Source organism: Sciurus carolinensis, chromosome 8, assembly GCF_902686445.1.
Source record: "Sciurus carolinensis chromosome 8, mSciCar1.2, whole genome shotgun sequence".
Taxonomy (NCBI): Eukaryota; Metazoa; Chordata; class Mammalia; order Rodentia; family Sciuridae; genus Sciurus; species Sciurus carolinensis.
In genome coordinates this window covers 147,241,549-147,262,344 of record NC_062220.1, presented here as the reverse complement: position 1 = coordinate 147,262,344, position 20,796 = coordinate 147,241,549, and the positions used below count along the sequence as shown (strand labels likewise).

General features: G+C 43.2%; 2 protein-coding genes across 2 annotated transcripts in view; one reads left to right on the top strand and one right to left on the bottom strand.

Moving 5' to 3' along the window:
- The first annotated feature begins 5,196 nt into the window (after positions 1–5,196).
- Clip1 (CAP-Gly domain containing linker protein 1) overlaps positions 5,197–20,796 on the top strand; it is a 114,039-nt gene continuing 98,439 nt past the window's right edge. The window contains exons 1-2 of the mRNA XM_047560846.1: positions 5,197–5,267; positions 6,052–6,082. The gene's annotated coding sequence lies outside the window, so the exon portion shown is untranslated. The remainder of the gene's footprint in view (positions 5,268–6,051; positions 6,083–20,796) is intronic.
- Positions 19,095–20,356, bottom strand: LOC124990642 (cell division control protein 42 homolog). The gene has a single exon (XM_047560845.1). The coding sequence runs from the start codon at positions 20,291–20,293 to the stop codon at positions 19,718–19,720; it is 576 nt and encodes a 191-aa protein (XP_047416801.1). The 5' UTR covers positions 20,294–20,356; the 3' UTR covers positions 19,095–19,717.

Here is a 20,796-nt window from a genome sequence, read left to right as displayed (position 1 = left end):
CAAGTCACTTAATGTCTCTGAGCCTGTTTCAGTATCTGTTCAAATCATTGTTGGGTCAGACGGGAAATGTAGCTAGGTGTGGTGGTGCATGTTTGTAACCCCAGAGAACTGGGGGGCTGAGGCAAGAGGCTCACAAGTTCAAAGCCAGCTTCAGCAGTTTAGCCAGACCCTGTCTCAAAAGAAAAAAATAAGAAGTGCTGGGGATGTAGCTCAATTGTATAGCAGCCCTAGGTTCATTTCCCCAGTATGGGTCAGTACTATTTTTGTGGCTAATATCCCACTGTATGCATGGACTTGTTTATTCATTCATCAATCAATGGACATTTGGATTGTTCCGATCTTTTGGCTAATATGAATAATGTTGCTACAAACCAGTGTGTACATGAGCTTGAGTCTGCTTGATTTTTTTTTTTGTACTGGGGATTGAACCCAAGGGTACTCTACCACTGGGCTGCATCCTCAGCCCTTTATTTTTTATTTTGAGACAGTCTTAGTAAGTTCTGATGGTCTCACTAAGTTGCTGAGGTTGGCCTTGAGCTATGATCCTCCTGCCTCAGCCTCTGGAGTCATTGGGACCGTGGACATGCGACTCCACACCTGGTTAGTCCGATTTTTGTTGATGCTGTCTTCAACTTTTCATGCACTCAAGAAAGATTTGTTGAAGTAGAACTGATATACCAACCACTGATTTCACAAACATTTTGTTTTACTGGATAAAAGTCACAGAATTTTTTAAATGCTTGGCACTTTGTAAGAGATCTTGTTCAATCCCCTCATTGTGAAACTGCATATACTCAAAGCGCTAGTCTATTTAGAAGGTCCTAAATATAGATTACATCACGATGTGTGGTGCCCTACTGATACTGCTCTTTGTTAATTGAATACGTACAATATACCTTTTGTTGTCACAAGATGGTTCCTTTTGATTATTTTATTATAATATATATATATATATATATTTTTTTTTTTTTTTTTGGTGCTGGGAATTTAACTCAGGGCCTGTTTTCTCTTTAAAAAGTTATTGCAGGTAGGGCTGGGGAGATAGCTCAGCTGGTAGAGTGCTTGCCTTGCAAGCACAAGGCCCTGGGTTTGATCCCCAGCACCGCAAAAAAAAAAAAAAAAGAAAAGTGATTGTGTGGCTGGGCATGGATGGCGAGTTCAAAGCCTACCTCAGTAATTTAGTGAGGCCCTAGGTAACTCAAGGAGACCCTGTCTCTAAATAAAATATAGAAAAGGACTGGAGATGTGGCTCAATGGTTAAGCCCCCTGGGTTCAATCCCCAGTGCCAAAAAAAAGAGTGTGTGAATTTAAATTTAGTAGTTTGTCTTTCTTTCATCATTTTGCTTTCTCATTCGTTTAGAGCCTGGGCACACTGACACAGGCCTGTAATCCCAGCAACTCAGGAAGCTGAGGTAGGAGGATCCCAAGTTCAAGGCCAGACTCAGCAATTTAGTGAGAGCCTGCTCAAAATAAAAATAAAAAATAAAAAAGGTTGGGGATGTAGCTCAGGGGTAAGGCAACCTGAGTTCAATTCCCAGTACAAAAAAAAAAAAATCATTAAAATTACTATCAGCAGCATTATTTGACCAGACACAATAGTCTTCATTGGGTCCAAAATAGTTCATGTGAAATTTTTTGCTGTTGCTTCTTTTTGTTGTAATTTAAGATTCTGTCTTGCTTTGGTGAGTCACTTTTTGATAAAACGAACCAGCACCAGCTTCTTACCTTTCCTAAAACAACAGTTAATTTAAACATTTTGCTTGTACTGGGTGTTACTAAGATTTCTAAGTTTTTAGCTGGGGTTGAAATGAAATTGACAAGAGGTGTGGTCTGGTATATTCTGCCCATTTGGGCTTTACACCAGGGACTTCATGCAACAGTGATTACCCTACTTCGCTTTACTAAGTCGGACATGAGAAAAAGTCAAGTGTTTGAAGACAGGGACTTGACTTTCATTGCTGTACTCTCAGAAATTGGAACAGAACCTGGAACTGAACAGAACATGTTGAATGAGTGGATGTAATTCATTTGACCCTGGTTTCTGAAACAATGCTAAGAAAAGCAGATGAAATGTAAAAAACAACCGTGCAAAAAAATTTCCATTTCTCTTTGAATGAAGTTCAGAGTTAAAAAAATTATTTTTAATTTCTAAGTAAAAAAATGTACGCTTTTATGGTGTAACACATGATTTTGTGTGTGTGTGGCGGGGTAGGGGCGCTGAGGATTGAACTCAGGGCTTCACAACATGCGGCAGGTGCTCTGCCACTGAACTACATCCCATCCTTTTTGTCTTTTATTTTGAGACAGGGTCTCACAAAATTGCTCAGGTCGACCTCAAATTTGTGATCCTTCTGCCTCAGTCTCCTGAGAAGCTGAGATTACCTGTGTGTGCCACCATGCCTAGGCCCAGCTAAATTTTTAATTGTTACTTGTCTATTATGGTTAAAACAAAAAGAGGGAGAAGAAAAAATTGGCTTTTAATTTAAAAAGTGTTCTTGTGCCAGGCAGGTGGCACATGCCTGTAATCCCAGGGGTTCGGGAGGCTGAGGCAGGAGGATCAAAAGTTCAAAGCCAGCCTCAGCAACTTAGCAAGGCCTGAAGCAATTTATTGAGATTCTTTCTCAAAATAAAAAGGGCTGGGGATGTGGCTCAGTGGTAGAGTTCCCCAGGTCAAATTTCCAGGAGAGAGAGAGAGAGAGAGAGAGAGAGAGAGAGAGAAAGAGTTCGTTTTGACAGTTTTTGTTTCATTTGCTATTTAAAAAATTCTATATAGCCTCACATATTCATATTTATATCAGTTTACAAAGTACCTGCCAACCACTATTTCATATCATGTTGTCCCTGAATAGTGACAAGAACTATAAGTACCTTAGGGAGAGATTTAACATCTTTCTAAATAGTATAATGAATTAATTTAAAAATATTACTTGTGGGCGGGGTTATGGCTCAGTGGTCAAGTGCTTGCCTAGCATGCGTGAGGTCCTGGGTTTGATCCTATAAAATAAAATAAAGGGTTTGTGTCTACCTACATCTAAAAAAACCAAAATACTAAAAAATACCTTATTTATAGTAATTTTCTTCAGATACGTGGGATTATCATTGTTCCGTTTTCTTCTTTTTTGCTTGTCTTAATTTTATGTAATGAACATCTATTGTTCTTAAAGGAAATTAAAAAAAAAAAAGAAAAAATGCAGGAGGGAAAAAAATCCCAGTTATTCACTATGGAGAGAACTTATACTCCATTCTTTTTTTTTTTTTTTTTTTTGGTGGCGTGGGGGGGGGGGGAGGTGGTCCTGGGGATTAAACCCAGGATTGTTCTACTGCTGCCCTACATCCGCAGTGCTTTTTGTTTTTTGTTTTGAGACAGGATCTCACTAACTGCCTAGGTTAGCCTTGACCTTGTGATCCTCCTGCCTCAGCTTCCCAAGTAGCTGAGGTTACAGGCAAGTCTAGAGCCACCATGCCCAGCTCTTTTTATTTTATTTTTATTTTTTGAGACCAGGACTCACAATGTTGCACAGTCTGGTCTCAGATCCTGGGCTCAAGCTATGCTCTGCCTTCAAACTCCAGAGGACCTCAGAGCACACAAAAGTCCATTTTCTTTAAGCTTCTGTTTCAGAGAAAACAAACAAAACAGGTATCTAACCAACTTCTCCACTTTGCAAAAGGAAGATTTTAGAACTCTTACTTGACTTTCTATTTCCATTCCACCTCCAAATTGGTTGGTTGAGCTGTTCTCATACTTTTACAGAGACAGGCATTTAAAAAAGCACAGTGAATCCATCTAAAAACAATGTGAGTGCTTCACACGTGGTGGGACAGCAAACTTCCTCAGTCTCAGTGCTGGGACTAGGCCTTGCTCACGATATTGAAGGGGGCAGCTAAAATCTCAGTCGTTCAGGTTAATGATATTGTAAGGCAAAAAAAAATTTTTTTTAAAAACAGAATTAATGCCAATTAACCCATGAATAACAAAACAGCCATATTTTAAATAAAGATGGGCTCAGCAGAGTGAGTAGAAAAGAGAAAACAAGTGTTAATAGTTGCACTCCACCATTACCATGGTCTTCCCATCATTCTAGGGCATCTATGACCACCACATAGGTTGCTTATTAAAAGCTGAAAAGAGTGTTCAGGTGAAGGAGGTGAGGTGTGCCTCTCAGTTTAGGAATATGGAAACTGGATTCCAGGAGTGTCGCCACCACCTGACCTTGCAATTTGTAAATTAGGGCGATGTCGAATTAGGTAATAGAATAGGCTGTGATTTTAAGACCCGAATTGAGGGGAGGGGCCCGCAGATAAATTTACTTTGTTTAACATTTCATGCACTTCCACTGTGGTTTCCTCCGCCTGCTGTGTGCATGTCTGTTGGTTCAGGCAGCTCGGTGATTTTGAATAAAGGTCAGCAAGGCAGGTCACCCTCCTGATTATTCTCTTCGACCGGTAAGGAGGAGGAAGCCCGGGCCCCTTATCCATCCAGGCGCTGCAAAATCCTGGGTTTCCCTGACAGCTGCTGAGTCCTGCCTGGAGCTGCAAAACTTCTGGGGTTGCCATGGTCCATGGGAGCGAAATGCTGGCTGCCCTCTGCTACCCCGGCCCTAAGCGGGCTGCTGCAGAGTCCTCTCCAGTCCCTTTCAAAAGCTTTTTAAAGGAGATCCCTGCGGGGAGGAGCGGGGACGGGACATTAACCTGGGCTTCCGTCCAAGCGACTGGGGCGAATAAAAGAGGCTTTTCTCAAGCTAACGGAGCCAGCTCCGGGCTTGTTTCAAAGGATTTTTAACCCCGGTGCCTCCCCGGAGAGCAGAGATGGTCCTTCCCAGGCTTAACCTGCTGTGGGCAGCTCCTTGCAAGTCGTTTCAAAGGACTTCTCACCCGGGTCGGGCACACAAACGAATCGGCCCAAACGGCCGGCTGTGTCAGGTCGGAATGGAGTGACTTGCAAATTCTGGGGACACTTCGCAGACCGCCGAGGACCGGCCGAAATGCGGCGGCGCCCCGGGCGCAGGCTGCCGGCTTCGGCTCGCACCTGGCAGGGCCCGCGGCCGGGAGGGGACCGGGCGGGACCGGCGGGGGCCGCGGGGGCCGCAGACAAAGGGGCGGGGGCGCGGGCGCGGGGCGGGGAGGGGCCGCGCGGCGTCTCCTGGCGGCGGCGGCGCGTCACGCTCTCCCCCGCCCCGACCGAGGAGCCGGGAGGCGGGAGGCGGCGGCCACGGCGGCGGCGGCTGCTGCAGCGGTGCAGGTGGCGGCGACCGGCGGCGTCCGAGGCGGTGAGCGCGGCGCGCGGCCCTGTCCCCTCGCGTCCTCGGCCCCCTGCGCGCCGCGGCGCCCGCTGGGGCCGCCCCGGAGGCCGCGCGGTGGCCGCCCCAGGGCGCCGCGCCGGGCCTTGCCTTGCTCCGCCCGCCCGGGACGCGGCGGGTTCGGCCTGCCCGCGCCGCTGCCCCGCGACCTGCGGCGCCGCTCCGCCCCGGGCGGTGGGCGGCGGGCCCGGGAGGCCGCGGCCGGGCCGGACCTGTTGCCCCGGGCGCCGCCGCCACCTGAGCCTTCCGCGGGGCCTGGCGCCCGCGCCCGGGCGGAGCGCGCCCGCCCGCCGGCTTTGTCTGGCTCCCGGGCGGCCGAGCTTCCCGGGGAGCGCGGGGCGAGAGGGGGCCGCGTCTCGGAGTCCGGCTGTCCGCGACCCGGACCTGCCGCCGCGCGGGCACCGGCGCGGGCACCGCGACACTGGGCGGGGTGCTCTGGAAGGCAGAGCCTGGCGGGGCCGAACTGGGAGGTCCCGGTGCTGCAGGATTTTTGTTCGGGGGTGAAGCCCCCAATCCGGGTCTCCCCTTCCCGCGGCTTTTCCACCTGGCCGCGACCGAGCGCCACCCCTCCGCCCTTCGCAGCCCCACCTCTTGGGTTTGCAGAAATTACACGTTAAGTCTCTAATCGGTGTAGATAACCTGTTTTTAGCAAAACTTGGGCGCCAGGGACTGCTTTCAAAAAGGAGGGCGGAGGAGATTCTGTAATGTGCCTCTGCCCGTGTGATTCAGCAGCCTTGCCTTCTTCCTCTTTTAGGTTTGGACCGTGCCCGGCCGGCTGGAGCTCTGTAAGTATCGGTGCTGGGGCGGCTGTTTGCATGGTTATCATTCCGGGATTTGATGACGGCTGTGGTAGTGTCCACGAGGCAGGAGAGCATTGTGTTGGCTTTTAGGTTTAATGATAGCCTGCAAAAACCCTCAGGTATGTTGCTCCTCAGCCCGCCCTGGGGCATCCCCCACTGGAGATAATAACGATGAACATTTATTGAGGGCTTCTGTGGTCAGGCTCTTGGGTTCTATCTCATGTAATCAGTCCAACGCCATGAGGTGCTGTCGTCATCCCCATTTTACAGAGAGGGCATAGGAAGGTCAAGTAATTTGAGAGCCACACATCTGAGTGATAAGGATTTGAATTCAGTTCTTCTGACTCCAGGTGCTTAGTTTTAAGTGAGTATAGTGAATCTCTGGCAGAGAGCAAGGCCAGGCTTCATTAAAGCAAAGGAAGTGGGTGGTTGCTTGGTCAAAGGCTTATGCCCAGTTTGTGTGTGTGTGTGTGTGTGTGTGTGTGTGTGTGTGTGTGGTGTTGGAGATGGAACCTTAGGTTAGGTGAGTGCTCTACCACTGAGCTGTACTCCAGCCCTTGTCTCCACTTTTTGAGGTTGAGATAAGGCAGTTAAGTGGACTTCCCATTAGTCCTAGCTCAGAGGGGTGAAAAGGCACACTGGGTGGGACCTACAGTTATCTCCCTGAAGATCAGGATTTTGCCCTTCCCTGTTCTTTCCAGTCGTTGCTGGAGCACAATGTAAGCCAATCAGGCTTCTGTCATTAATGAATTTGGAATTTGACTTTCTTTATATTTTAAAAAAAAATTCTTATACAGTGTCTAACTCTGAGTCTTTCACAACCTAGATGAAAAATCACAGTAGTGGTTGCCCTCTCCCTCCTCTCAGTGGAATTGAGGTCTGGAGCTCTTGTTTTGTTAAGTGCTTGTCTGTTGGGATTTGGAACCCAGTGAATGATGTATAAGATGAATTGGTCCTTTTATATGCCATACAGGGGTAGGCATTTTAGAATTTGTCACATATTGGCTGCCTGGTGTTCCCTAGTATCTACAGATGGATTTCTGGTCTTCCTAGAATCTCTGTATCAAGGGCAGGGTACCTTGTCTTTCATCTTATGGGATCCTCTGCAGCATTCTGTAGAGTTCAATAAATGTTTATTATTTAGTTAATTGAAAATATGAGGTCCATAAATTTCAAGACTTTTTTGTTGTTATTGTTGTTTGTTTTTGATTGATGCTGCTGGAGATTGAGCCCAGGATCTTGTGCATACTAAGCACACCTTCTACCACTGATCTGTACTCCCAAGACTGGTTTAATAGGAATCAAACTTAAAGAGAAAAATAGAAGGTAGCATAGTAAAGGCATAGGAAAATGGTTTAATATTTGTTAATTGCAAAGGAAAACTTGGTCTATATATTGTTAACTAAAGTGAGACTTCTTGGATAACTTCGCACCCAGTAGTCAACTTCTTTCCTCCTTGCCTCGCACAAGTGAGGTGGGAGCTCCTGTGTGTTTTTCTCTGATGTGAAGAGTAGACACAGTTGTGTATTAGCTGGGACAGGCCTACACTTCTCCTTTGCCGTATTTTTTTTTTAAATATATTTTTTAGATGTTGATAGACCCTTTATTTTTTTATTCATTGATTTATATGTGGCGCTGAGAATCAAACCCAGTGCCTCACACATGCTAGGCCCCTCGCTGTGTTTTTGAATTGTTATATCCCCCGAAGGCAGGTTGTGGAGCTGTGGTGTAACTCTCTGGACCAGTGAGGTCTCATTAGAGACAAGATATTTATTGAGCTACCTACTGTGTGGCAGGTGTGATTCTATGTACTAGTAACACAGTCCCTGAATGAAACAGAAATCCCTGTCCTTTGGAACTCTAGTCAGAATATGGTTTGTTAGAAGGTGATAAATGGTAAGGAAAAATAAGTTGGGTAAGGGGGAATATGAAATTTTGGGGATAAGGGTTTGAGTATTGGAAATTTTAGGTAGAGTGACAAGAGATCTGAGAATGTCACTTTTGAGTATGGATCTAAAAGAAGTGAGGGAATGTCAATCCCAGAGGGAAGTGCATTTTAGGAAGAAGGAATAGCAAGTGCAGGGGTCCTGAAAGGGCAGCTTGGGAGGGGACAGATATGTTAAGACTTTCTACAGGCTGTATACCGTCCTTAAAATGCATATTTATTTAAATATTTAAAAATACTAAACGGTTTTTTGCTGTTAATGATTTTGAGGAAGATAAAGGTGGTGGGCACTGAGTTTCCAAGGATTTTACTAATTTTCCTGAAAGGCCACAGCTAGTGAATATAGACCTAGGAATTGCATCCTAGTGCTCTGAGCAGCAAAGCCCTCCTTTAGTCTTAAACATTTCATGGTACAAACTCTGTGTTTTAACGTCAGTCTTTTCACTCTTAATTTGGAAGTGATGTCAGTATTACCCTGCATTTGATTTTTTAAATAGCTGTTTAGGGAAACTTTAAACTCCCATAGCATCATATATTTTTAATATACATAATGTATGTTTCCCATATAGGTGGAAACTCAGAAGAATCCATATGCTTTAAATCAGCCTATGAGTTACGGTGCAGTTTTAAGGGAAAACATACTGACTGATGGTACTCTAGAAGAATTCCAAGGAAGAATGAGCTCAGATTCCAATTGGGAACAGAGGGAGGCTTTTTTTTTGGAAGGTTGGCAGACTGCACTTAACCAACCTTGAATTTGGCAAGGACATCTGGGTTAATATCCTGGTCCTGGCACCAAATACCAAGGAATCTTGGCCACAATTAGTAGAGATTTTTTTTTTTTTTTTTTTAATCTCCATCTGGCACTTGGAGAAGGACAGATTCCACTAGCACTAACTCAATGGGTGGGTCTGTTTTTTAATTGTCTGTTTATTGTGGTTCAGCAACAACATCTCAAAAGTATTCTTTGCAAAATCTTGTAAAAGAGGAAGTAGTCAGTCCCATTACGGAATCCCTAGTGGGAATGGGAAACCTTTCCCATGTCTCAGCCCTTGGGGAAATAATGTATTCTCATCTGCCTCTTCTTAGGAATCCTGATAAGCCCAAGATAGACATCTGATGCTCTTACATTTTATATAGGATGAAGTCTAATATGCTTCAGACTTGAATTAAATGGTTTGATATTTGTGCTCTTAGCTTATATATCTAAGTATAGCTTGGAATAAATTCCATTTAAACTCTGCCCAGTTTTGACATTTAAAATTATTAAGTCCTTGATTTACAGTATCTTCTTTGAAATTAAAGACCTGAAGATCCAGATGTTCAGGAAGTGCAAATCATTGAAGCTAATTCTTTGTTTGTGGGGTTGTTTTTTTTTTTTTTTTCTTTTCTTTTTCTTTCTTTTTTTTTTTAAAGGTGCTAAGGATGAGCTACATCCCTGACCCTGAGGGAAGGCAACTTTAATCAAACCCCCTCCCGATTCATTCTACAAATTCTTGTACTGGAGAAGTGCACTGATATATTTGGCACATATTAGGGATATTAGGGTTGTTTTCCTAAAACTCTTAATCAAGGCTTTTGACTGTCTGCCTTCTCTCTTTTACAGATTTACCCCATGTAAGGCCTTGTTACTGCAGACAGTCTGTTCTCAATACCTTAAGGCAGGAAGGAACCTATTTAGACTTTTCCTTCTGGACTACAGAGTAAATAAACTGTATAATCAGGGTAGTTTTCTTTCTTTCTTTTTTTTTTTTTTTTTTTTTTTTTTTTTTTTTTTTTTTGGTGGTGCTGGGGATCGAACCCAGGGCCTTGTGCTTGCAAGGCAAGCATTCTACTGACTGAGCTATCTCCCCAGCCCCTCTTTTTTTTTTTTTTTTTTTTTAATAGTCCAAGAGAAAGAGAACTTTTATTACTAAATTTATAAATGGGTGGCAAGAAAAAAGTACAAAACCGTATCACTAATTTCTTTTGTAAGCTGTGGGTAGCTTGCTTGCGTTTTTACACTGAGCATCCAGTATTAAGTTGAGATTTTTTTTTTTTTTTTTTTTTGGTTACTGGGGAATTGAACCCAGGAATACTTTTTTTTATTTTTTGAGTCAGGGTCTCTTTCTTTTTTATTTTCCCCCCTCATCTAAGTTGCTGAGACTTAGATGTGAATTTGTGATCTTCCTGCCTCATCCTCCCAAGTCGCTGGGTTTACAGGTTCATCAGCGTAAGTTAAATTTAGATTTTAGAAAATATTTCCCAGTTAATTTTTTGTTTCTTTTTTAGGTTCTCAGGTTTATGTGTATTAGTTGTACAGTGTTTTTACATTTTGATAAAATGTTCTCTTAAAATATGTAGGTTCTGGGGCAGGGGTTGTGACTCAGTAGCAGAGTGCTTGCCTGGCATGTGTGAGGCACTGGATTTTATTCTCAGCAGCACATATAAATAAGTAAATAAATAAAGGTCTGTTGATAACTGAAAAAAAAAACTATATGGGTTCTTTGCATAAATTATAAAACATACACATATACCTAAACACACAAAAGCAATTATCCATAATCCTAGTGCCCAGAGAAAATAATGTAAAGTTCATTCTGGATCTGTATTTGTTTTTCTTTTTTTGTGGTACCAGGAATTGAACCCAGGAGTGCTCTGCCACTAAACTTCATCCCCAGCCCTTTTAATATTTTTATTTTGTGACAGTTTTGATAAGTTGCCCAGTCTTGCCTTGAACTTGTGATCTCTAAGCCTCAGCCTCTTGAGGAGCTGGGATTATAGGTGTGTGTCATTGTACCTGACCTTCTTTTGAGATGGGATTTCCTGTGTTGCCCATGCTGGTCTTGAATTCCTGGACTCAAGAGTTCTTCCTATCTCAGCTTCCTGAGATACTGGTACTACAGGTGCACACTACTGTGCATGGCTTTTTTTTTTTTTTTGGGTGCTGGATCGAACCCAGGGCCTACTGAGCTATTTCCCCAGCCCCCCCTTTTTTTTTTAAACATGGGTCCTTGTGCATGCTGGACAGGCACTCTACCCCTGAACCTTTAAAAAAAAAAAAAAAATGCTTTATTGAGATACAATTCACATATCTTATAGTTTATCCATTTAAACCATACAGAATTCAGTGATTTTTGTGTGTTTGTTGGGGATTGATCCCAGGGCTTTGTGCATGCAGTACATGCCCCACCCTTAGCTACATCCTCAGCCCTATTATTATTTGATTATAATCATCCTAGTGAGTGTGACGTTTGATATCTAGTTGTGATTTTGATTTGCACTTCCCTGATGACTGGTGACGTTGAATAGAAGCTTTTCTTGGGCTTTTTGGCCATTTTGGTAACTTCTTTGGAAAAGTATACCATTTTTTTTGTTGTTGGTTTCTGCTTTCAAAATATTAAGTATAAAAGTGTAGGACAATAGTATGTTACCATTTGGGATAAAAGGATATACAAAGAATACCAGTTATCTTTTAATTCATATAGTCATCAGACATTTATTGAGCAACTTCTCCAGGGAGGCACTTAATCAGACTTTGGGGATACCAAGTTGAGGAAAACAGGCACACACCCCGTTCTTAAGGAACCCAGCTGTTAACAGAAGGCAAGGTAAGAACAAGAATTCAGCCCTTTTCTTGACAGCAAACCCTGGCTCTGTTTATGGAAGACTTTGTACAAACTCCTTGACCTTTTGGGGCTCAGGTTCTTCATCCATAACTTAGAGCTGATAGGTGCTTCCTATCAGCGATTAAATGAACTACTGTATGTACAGCTCAGTAAATGCTACAACTCTCCTCCCTTTCCCTGTCGCCCCTGTGTCTTCCTGATCTATCAGGAAAGGAAGTTAAGTTTCAAACTTCTACTAAATTTTATTTTTTCATTTAAATCAAAATTGGGGAAGATGACTTTTCCTGGTTTGGAAGATTACAACCTTTCTTCCTGCCATGTTTTGGGAAGTTAATTTGAGTGAAGTGCCTTGCCATTACTGAAGGACACATTTTTAGTGAGCAGTTGCCAGTGAAGACCTTGTAATTTATGAGGAGTTAAACATTCAGCAAGAAAAAGCGGCTCCTGCTCTTCTCGTCAGAATTGTGCTTTGCCAACTTTTAAGTCCTTTTGTTTTTCTCAGTTTTATTTCCCACAGTTTAATTGAGTTTTTTCTTTCTGAAGTGTGATAGAACATGCCATGTGTCTGTATAGGCCTAGCATGGTAGCATAAGCCCGTAATTGCAGTGATTGGGGAGTCTGAGGCAGAAGAATCTCAAGTTGGAGACCAGCCTCAGCAACTTAGTGAGACACTGTCTCAAAGTAAAAAATAAAAAGATTGGGCACAGTGGCGCACACCTTCATCCCAGTGGCTCTGGAGGCTCATACAGGAGGATCGTGAGGTCAAGCTAGCCTCAGCAAAAGTGAGACGCTAAGCAACTCAGTGAGACCTTGTCTCTAAGCAAAATACAAAATAAGGCTGGGGCTGGGACTCAGTGATTGAGTGTTCCTGAGTTCAGTCCCCGGTACTGCCCCCCAAAATAAAAAAATATAGTCTGAGACTGTAGCTCAGTGGTAGAGCGCTTGCCTAGCGTGTGTAAGGCACTGGGTTCGATTCTCAACACTACATATAAATAAATAGACAAAGGTCATCAACAACTAAAAAAATATAAATAAGTAAATAAATAAATGCGACTGGGAATCATAACTTTGTGGTAAAATGTCCCTGGGTCCAATGCCCAGTATGGCCAAAAAAAAAAAAAAAAAAAAAAAAAAAAACTCCAGAAAAGAATGATTAAAGTAACCAACACTGAAAGTGGGTTTCAAAATCCAAGTGAAAAGAAATCAATTCCCGGTTTCCATTGACAGCATCTGTGGTGGTTGTTCAGAAAGTGTCTTAGGGATCAGTGAATATGCTTACTAGACTGCTCTTGAAATAGCCAGGTGTCCTTTGGTACTGTGAGATTGAAAATGTGGTTATTTTTTCCATTGGGTGTCAAGACCTACAGCAGCTATTAAGTTTGCTCATTTGCAAAGTAAGAACAAGAAAGCTTTTATGAAGAGAGAAAAAAAACACCCAATAAGGAAGTCCTCGATTCTTCTGTGGGTTGTCTGTGCCCTTTTCTTGTTCAGAACAAACAGTTGGTAAGCTTTGACTTTTAAGTGTGGGCCACGTGGCAGGGCGGGCAGCAATATGCCTTCTTTTATTCCTTTGTGGGATTGGAAAGGGAAGCCAATTTTAGGGTCTGAGAGTGACTCTGGCTTCTCTGTGTAACAGATCAGAAACTTCTGTTCATCAGTGTGCTTTCTGGTAAGGAGTCTTTAATCTGGAGATTGGGGTTTAAGTCCTAGACCGTAAAGTAACCTTGCCGAGTGATTTCACTTTTCGAATCAGTTTCCTCAGTGGAGAAATGAGGAAGTCGAACTAGATTGCTAAGTTCTTTTCTGATTCCAAAATGCTATGATGCTATATTAAGCATGTTAGTGTAATTGACTGCTGCTGACCTATTAAGTTCTTCTGGGAGACACTAACCAGGCCTGGTATTTTCTGTTCCTTTTAAGATCTGTCTCTAAGTTAGTGGTATGCATCAGAGTTACAAAGTGACAGGAATTTCATAGAATGTTGTGTCAATGAGCAAAATAGCTCAAATTATTCAGCTGTGTTTCTTTTTTTTAAATTCTTTTGCCGATTGAAGAACTTTGGAAGACCGCTTATTTTTGTGTATGTAAGTCATAGGAAACATGAAGTAAGTCCTCACCCAAACGGAGCGGCACGGGCGTTCCTAATTACATCATAACAGAGGGTTCTGTCTTCAGAAACATCGTCTCGTGTCTCAGCCTCTACCGGGGTTGGTGTTTAACTCTCTCCCCCTGGGTACAACATGTACCCTATACTATGTCATGCACACTTTAAGTGTGCATAATTTTTCCAGCAGAACCTAATTTTTCAAGGGGTTATGCCTGCTTCTGGCTTTGATGGAAGGATATTGTGAAACTTTGTGTTTGTCGTCAGTGTCTTATTGTCTAACAATGTTGACAGTTTGATCTTATAAATTGCTCTGTAAGGAGACTATCAGTTAGAAATTGGAAGTGAAACTCGCTTGCAAATTTTTTTGAGTGGATCCAATTAATGTTCTGACCCTTACTGGCTTGGTGGGTCCTTTAGTTCTAAACAGACTTCACATTGATTTTTTTCAAACAGTGACTACAGTGTTTACTTATATTTCGTCTTTTGTACTTTATCCTTACTAGCGATAAGCAGCTTGCTTTTGTAACCTGTTAATTTTAAAGCTGTTTGAGTCCAGCCTTTTAAAAAGTTGCATGTTATGTATGAAATATACTTAAATACTTATGTGGGCAACTCTGTGAGACTAGATCTAGTGCTCCTAGTTCAGTAAGGTGACAGGCTGAAGGAGACCCAGTGTGGGTTGGGGCTGTAACTCAGTGATGGGGCACTGGCTGGCATGTAGCGGCTCTGTTCCGTCCCCAGACCTAGTGTTGGCTGCTGGGATCATGCTGACTTCTTTTTTTTTCTTTTTTTTTGTTACTGGAGATCGAACCCAGAGGCAACCTCTGAGCAACATCCTCAGTTCTTTTTATTTTTTATTTTGGGAGATTCTTTCTAAGTTGCTGAGGCTGCCTGAAACTTGAAATCCTCCTCTCTCAGCCTCCCAAGTGGCTGAGATTACAGGCGTGTGCCAGCTCATGCTAAAGTTTTTTGACTCGCTGTTTCAGGGAGTGCTTTGCTTATGAATCCATGGTGACAACGACAAAGGTATCCATGAGGTGTGACAGAACACTCCGTGGGGTTACACAAAGGCTGGAGATGACTGATGAAGTATCAGCGTCTTTGAATAGTCTTGACCGTGGAGTAGAGTACAGCCTGTTCAGTAAACATTGGGGTAACCTTCCCTGTGAAAGGCACGCCCATCACAAGGTAGCAAGGACGCCCCCTGGAGATGGTGAGGACCCTGTTTCGAGGCTAGCTGTGAGTGCCCTGACGCCTGGCTCTTCGGAGTCGGCCCAAGTGGATGTGGCGAAGACAGCCTTGAGCGCGGTGGAGGAGCGGAGCTGGAGCTGGGTGGAAGTGTGGGGCCCCGTGGTTAAGTTGGTGGGTTTTTTCCATTGGAAAAAAAGTTAATTTGAGTAGGAGTGTTTTGCCATTATTGAAGGGCACATTTTTTTTTTTTTTTTTTTTTTTTTTTTTTTTTGTGGTGCTGGGGATTGAACCCAGGGCCTTGTGCTTGCAAGGCAAGCAGTATACCAACTGAGCTATATCCCTAGCCCTGAAGGGCACATTTTTAACGAACAGCAAAACCGAGCAAAAACAAAACCAAAAGCTGATTGAAGGGTGACGTGAACAACCTTGCAGCTTCAGTTCTTACCGCACTCTCCTGCCAGGTGGTCCTTGGTGGTCTTCTTCAAACTAGACTAAGATGTTGCTGTTTCACTTTATATAAAACAAATAATAAACAGTGGTTTTCTTAATTTCAGTTTTCACTTTGTATAGGAGTTTTGGTACATTTGATCAAGTCTTAGGCTCAGGCTCTTTGCTATATACTTAGAAGTTTTAGACTGTGCTGTATCTCAGTATTTTTCTTTTTCTTTCTTTTTTCTTTTTTTCCAGTGCTGGGGATTGAACCCAGGGCCTTGTGCTGGCGGGGCAAGCACTCTACTCTACCAGCTGAGCTCTGTCCCCAGCCCAGTATCTCCGAATTTCATGGTGTTTATTAACAACACCATGATACCCAGATTCTCTGAAATTATTCAGCTTTCTGTGTTCCCTGAGGCTGCCCCACCCTGGTAGGCACCTCCTGCAGGGAGGGCCGACTCCATGGAGGATGGATTCTCCCTTCCTGCCTCTCCATTTTGGGGCATGGTTTTCTGCCACTTGTTATGTCTGCTTGTTTCTGGCAGGGCTGTAAGGCCTCCCTGTGGTTTTCCTTTGTGTTATTCTTGTTAGAGATTCAGGGATAAAGAAACAGGGTGTTTGCACTTCCCTTTGTCCCCATAGTAGTGTTGACCTGCAGTCCTTCACTTGGCCTCTTGAGTGCTGCTGAAAGCAGAGCACTCCAGTGCTCAGGGCTGTACCTTTCTCCAGCTAGGCTCGCTCGCTATGACCCTGACTTGAAGCAGTGGCCCTACAGTGGCCCGGGCCCTGAACTGGCTTTGGTGATGTCACACACATTCTCCCTTGTTTTAGGAGCAAGCTTCTGAGAGGTCAGAGCAAAACCTGTGCTGAGGTGGCTTTATGTCACCTACCTTCGTTCTCACTGGCTAACTACTCATGAGCATGCTCCGGATGCTCCAGAATAGATGCTCCTGTCTCCACGCCCCCTAGTTTTACCTTCTGGCTCACAGGATTATTGTTGTGGCACTGCTCAATCACACAGTATTACCAAGTCATTTCGCTGCTCTTCTTAAGTGCACGGGGAGTATTCTGTATCTGCATTCGGAAGACTAACAAGTTTCTAGATGTTAAATGAAATTTGGGACAATGAAGCAGTTATACTGATGGCACACGCCTGTAATCCAGCTGTTTGGGAGATTGACACTGGAAGATTCTGAGTTTGAGGCCAGCCTGAGTCCAGATCCTGTCTCAAAATAAAATTTAAAATAAAATATGAAGGACTGGGATGTAGCTCAGCTGTGGAGTGCTTGCCTAGCTTGGGGGAGGCCCTGTGTTCAGTTCCACTCTAAACCAATAGTTGTACTTCCCATCTCCTGGATCTTACATTTTATTATTTTTTTGAACCCAAGGACACTGAGACACATCCCCAATCCTTTTTTTTTATTTTGAGACAGGGTCTTGCTAAGTTGCTTAGGGTCTCCTTAAGTTGCTGAGGCTGACCTCGAACTTGTGATCCTCCTGCTGCAGCCTCCGGAGTCTCTGGGATTACAGGTGTGTACCACGCTGCCTGGCTGTATCTTATATTTTATATGATAGCTGGTAGACTATTTCTAAATCAAGGACAGTTAACTGAAGTTTGTGGGGTGGTGATACCAGATTAGTAAGAGGTAAAGAATTGACCCTGCAGCCACATAGTTTACCTTTTCCCCTGCAGACCCAAAGCCCATCTTTTCCATGTGTTCTTACACACAGGGTTTCCTGCAATCAGAAAGACGAACATAGGGCCTGGGGTTGTGGTTCAGTGGTAGAGCACTTGCCTAGCCTGTGTAAGGCACTGGGTTCAATCCTCAGCACAACACGATAGTAAATAAAATAAAGGTATTGTGCCCATCTACAACTAAAAATATTAAAAAGACAGACGACCCGCTGAGCAGGATGCAGCTTCAGCACGGTAGCATTCTGCTTTTGGTCCCTGAGGTGGTACCTCCTGGTGTATTGGCCTCACATCTGCCAGCCACTAGCTCTCTGAATCTTTCTTGTGTCTTGAGACACACCGATTAAATTTTTCATCCATAACTCACTCTGTTTTGCTTTGAGTTTCACGTGGGCGTGTGTTCAGAGTGTTAGTTTCACCGGGCAGTGCCTTGTGCTGCCAGCAGGGCTGCTTATACATCACGTGTCACCTGTCAGAGACGTCGGAGTTACTCTTATTATGAGCACCTTTCCCCCTTTTTCTAATCCTAGGAATAATTATTCATGTTTTATATTTAAGAGTTTTGCATTCTTCTGGCCTTTCCCTCATGTATATTGTGATGGTGTGTGAAAGACAAATGTCACCTCCCAAGGGGGACTTGGACTGGTCGACAGTGCTGTTACTAATGCCAAGAGGGGAGCTGCTGTTATTTTCTGCTTTAAATGTATATTCTAGAGGTTGGGAGTGTGGCTTAGTGATAGAGTGCCTGCCTGTGTTGGATCCCAGTACTGGGAGGGGGGGATATACACACTCGTGTGTGTGTGTGTGTGTGTGTGTGTGTGTGTGTGTTTTCTAGGTCTTGTCCAATTCAGTGGGCCACAACCACGTGAATCTTTTGAGCATTTGAAATATGGTGAGTCCAAATTGAAGTGTGCTGTAAGTAGCAAATACACAGATGTTTTTAATTGTTTAGTTGTAGAAGGACATAATATCTTTATTTCTTTATGTGGTGCTGAGGATCAAACCCAGTGCCTCGCACGTTCTCGGCAAGCGCTGTACCACTGAGCCACAACCCTATCCCCTACACAGATTTCAAAGACCCAGTATGAGAAAAAAGAAGGTAAATTGTTAATTTTATACTGATTACATTTGAAATAATATTTTAGATTAGGTTAAATAACCATTATTAAAATTGATTTTACCTGTTTCTTTTTAATTTTTTTTTTTTTTTTTGTGAAGGGTTTTCGTTTGTTTAATACATCTGAAAAGAATGCATATACAAAGAATTGAGACAGGAAAAAGCATTGGTTCAACACTAATGAATCTACAAGATTTAGGATTTGGGTAAGGTGGAAAGATTACCTAAACATTTTTAAAAACTGGAAACTGCAACCAAATAAGCTGGGGGAAAAAAAAAAATCCCTATTAACACTTATGAAGAGTCTCCAAGACTCTTGCCATGATTTTCATTGGAGAATATGGGGGGCTGGGGGGGCCCATCATATGTAAAACAGAAATAAGGGGATTCCCAACTGGTCAGTCCCCTTGTTGGTAAATGTTCTCCCACCCCATCCACCCCCAGCTTCTTAGTGAAGCAGGCCTACATCCTCCAACCTGAAAGGATGCCAATCATCCTGCAGGCATCTGTCTTCTAGCCTCTTCTAGCCTTCCTATGAAGGACCACCCCTCATAGTCCTTCCACGTGCCAGGTCTTCAGCTGGGCTCTAGGAACACCACACGCTGAGGTGCAAATCTATGCTAAGTATATAAGACAATGACTGACAGGGGAAAAAAATTGTTTTTTTTTTAATTACAAACCAAATTCATTTGGTGTATTTCAAAAGGTGCAATACTTTTCTTCATTTATCAGTGAAAGAAGTTAGAAATGAACCCGCCCCCGCCCCCCCCCAAAAAAAAAAAAACAGAAAACATCAGCAAATGGCAAACAAATTTCCTTGGAAGTCACAGTCACATATAGAGTGCATCCTAGAAAAAGAGGAGGGGCAAGACAGCTGCCACCCATTTTCATCAAATACTGGATCTACTCAAGGGTGGAGAGAAAAGGCAACTTTCAAAAAGGAGTATATTATTAAACGAGGCATTTACTATACTCCTTTCTAAGAGCACCAGGTGGGGAATACATTTTCTAAATGAGATCTAGGAAGTGGAATGTGGAATTAATTTCTCCTCCTCCTCTAAGGGCTGTCCATCAGTTATGAATTTAAAAAAAAAAAAAAAAACTACTAAAAAACAAACCCCACACACACTCCTCCCCCCCCCAAAAAAAAAGAGGGGGGGGGACAAAAGTGTCCCAGATTACTCTCCAGGTTGGAACCAGGGAACAGCTTCAACGAATTAGTCTGTTACAAAGTCATCACAAGCATGCCTTGCTTTTAAACAACAACAACAACAAAAGTGTTTTTTGAAACAACAAAACAAAAACTAGTACTGATCACTTTCTGACAATACACAATTACTCAAAATTAACTAGTATGGCGAGGGGCATACCTATGGGCCTTGTCTCACACGAGTGCATGTGGGTAGGTGCAGGGCATTTGTCATTATTGCAGAAACGAATTTTAATTTTTAATCTTTAGTTTGATTTAAACATTGCTTTTAGTATGATGCCGACACCAGCTGTGCAGAAAGGACTCTGGAGAGGTGTTCATAGCAGCACACACCTGCGGCTCTTCTTCGGTTCTGGAGGTTCCAGGGCAGCCAATATTGCTTCATCAAACACATTCTTTAGGCCTTTCTGTGTGAGTGCAGAACACTCCACATACTTGACAGCCTTCAGATCACGGGCCAGCTTTTCAGCAGTCTCTGGAGTGATAGGCTTCTGTTTGTTCTTGGCAAGTTTCTCAATAGTAGATGGGTCATCTCTGAGATCAATTTGGGTCCCCACAAGCAAGAAAGGAGTCTTTGGACAGTGGTGAGTTATCTCAGGCACCCACTTTTCTTTCACATTTTCAAATGAGGATGGAGAGACCACTGAAAAACAGACTAGAAATACATCTGTTTGTGGATAACTCAGCGGTCGTAATCTGTCATAATCCTCTTGCCCTGCAGTATCAAAAAGTCCAAGAGTATATGGCTCTCCACCAATCATAACTGTGACTGCATAGTTGTCAAAAACAGTTGGTACATATTCAGATGGAAATTTGTTTGTTGTGTAGGATATCAGGAGGCATGTTTTACCAACAGCACCATCGCCCACAACAATGCACTTAATTGTCTGCATTGCGGAAACAGTTTTGTATCCACTTTAAATATTTCAAATTTAATGTTGACCTCAGCCTCTCCGCCGGGGCGTTGGCAGCGCTGCGCGGGGTCTCCTCCGCTGCCCTCTTTTTAATTTTTAAAAATATTGTTAGAAGATTCAAAATTACTCATTTGTCTCACATTATATTTCTCCCATCCAAGTACCAACCAGACTCAGCCCTTCTTAGTTTCTGAGATTGGAGAGGTGAGGTACATTCAGGGTGGTTTGGTTATAGACTCACATTATATTTCCATTGGACAGTGCTCTAGAAACTATAGCAATGTCAAAAATGTAATCATGGAATTTGAGACTTAACAGTTTTTTTTTGAGGTACTGAGTATTGAATCCAGGGCCTGGTGCATACTGGGCAAGCACTTTACCACTGAGCTATATCCTCAGCCTTTTTAAAATTTTAATTCCAGACAGCGTCTCACTAAGTTTCTTTGGTTGGCCTTGAACTTCTAATCCTCCTGCCTCAGCCT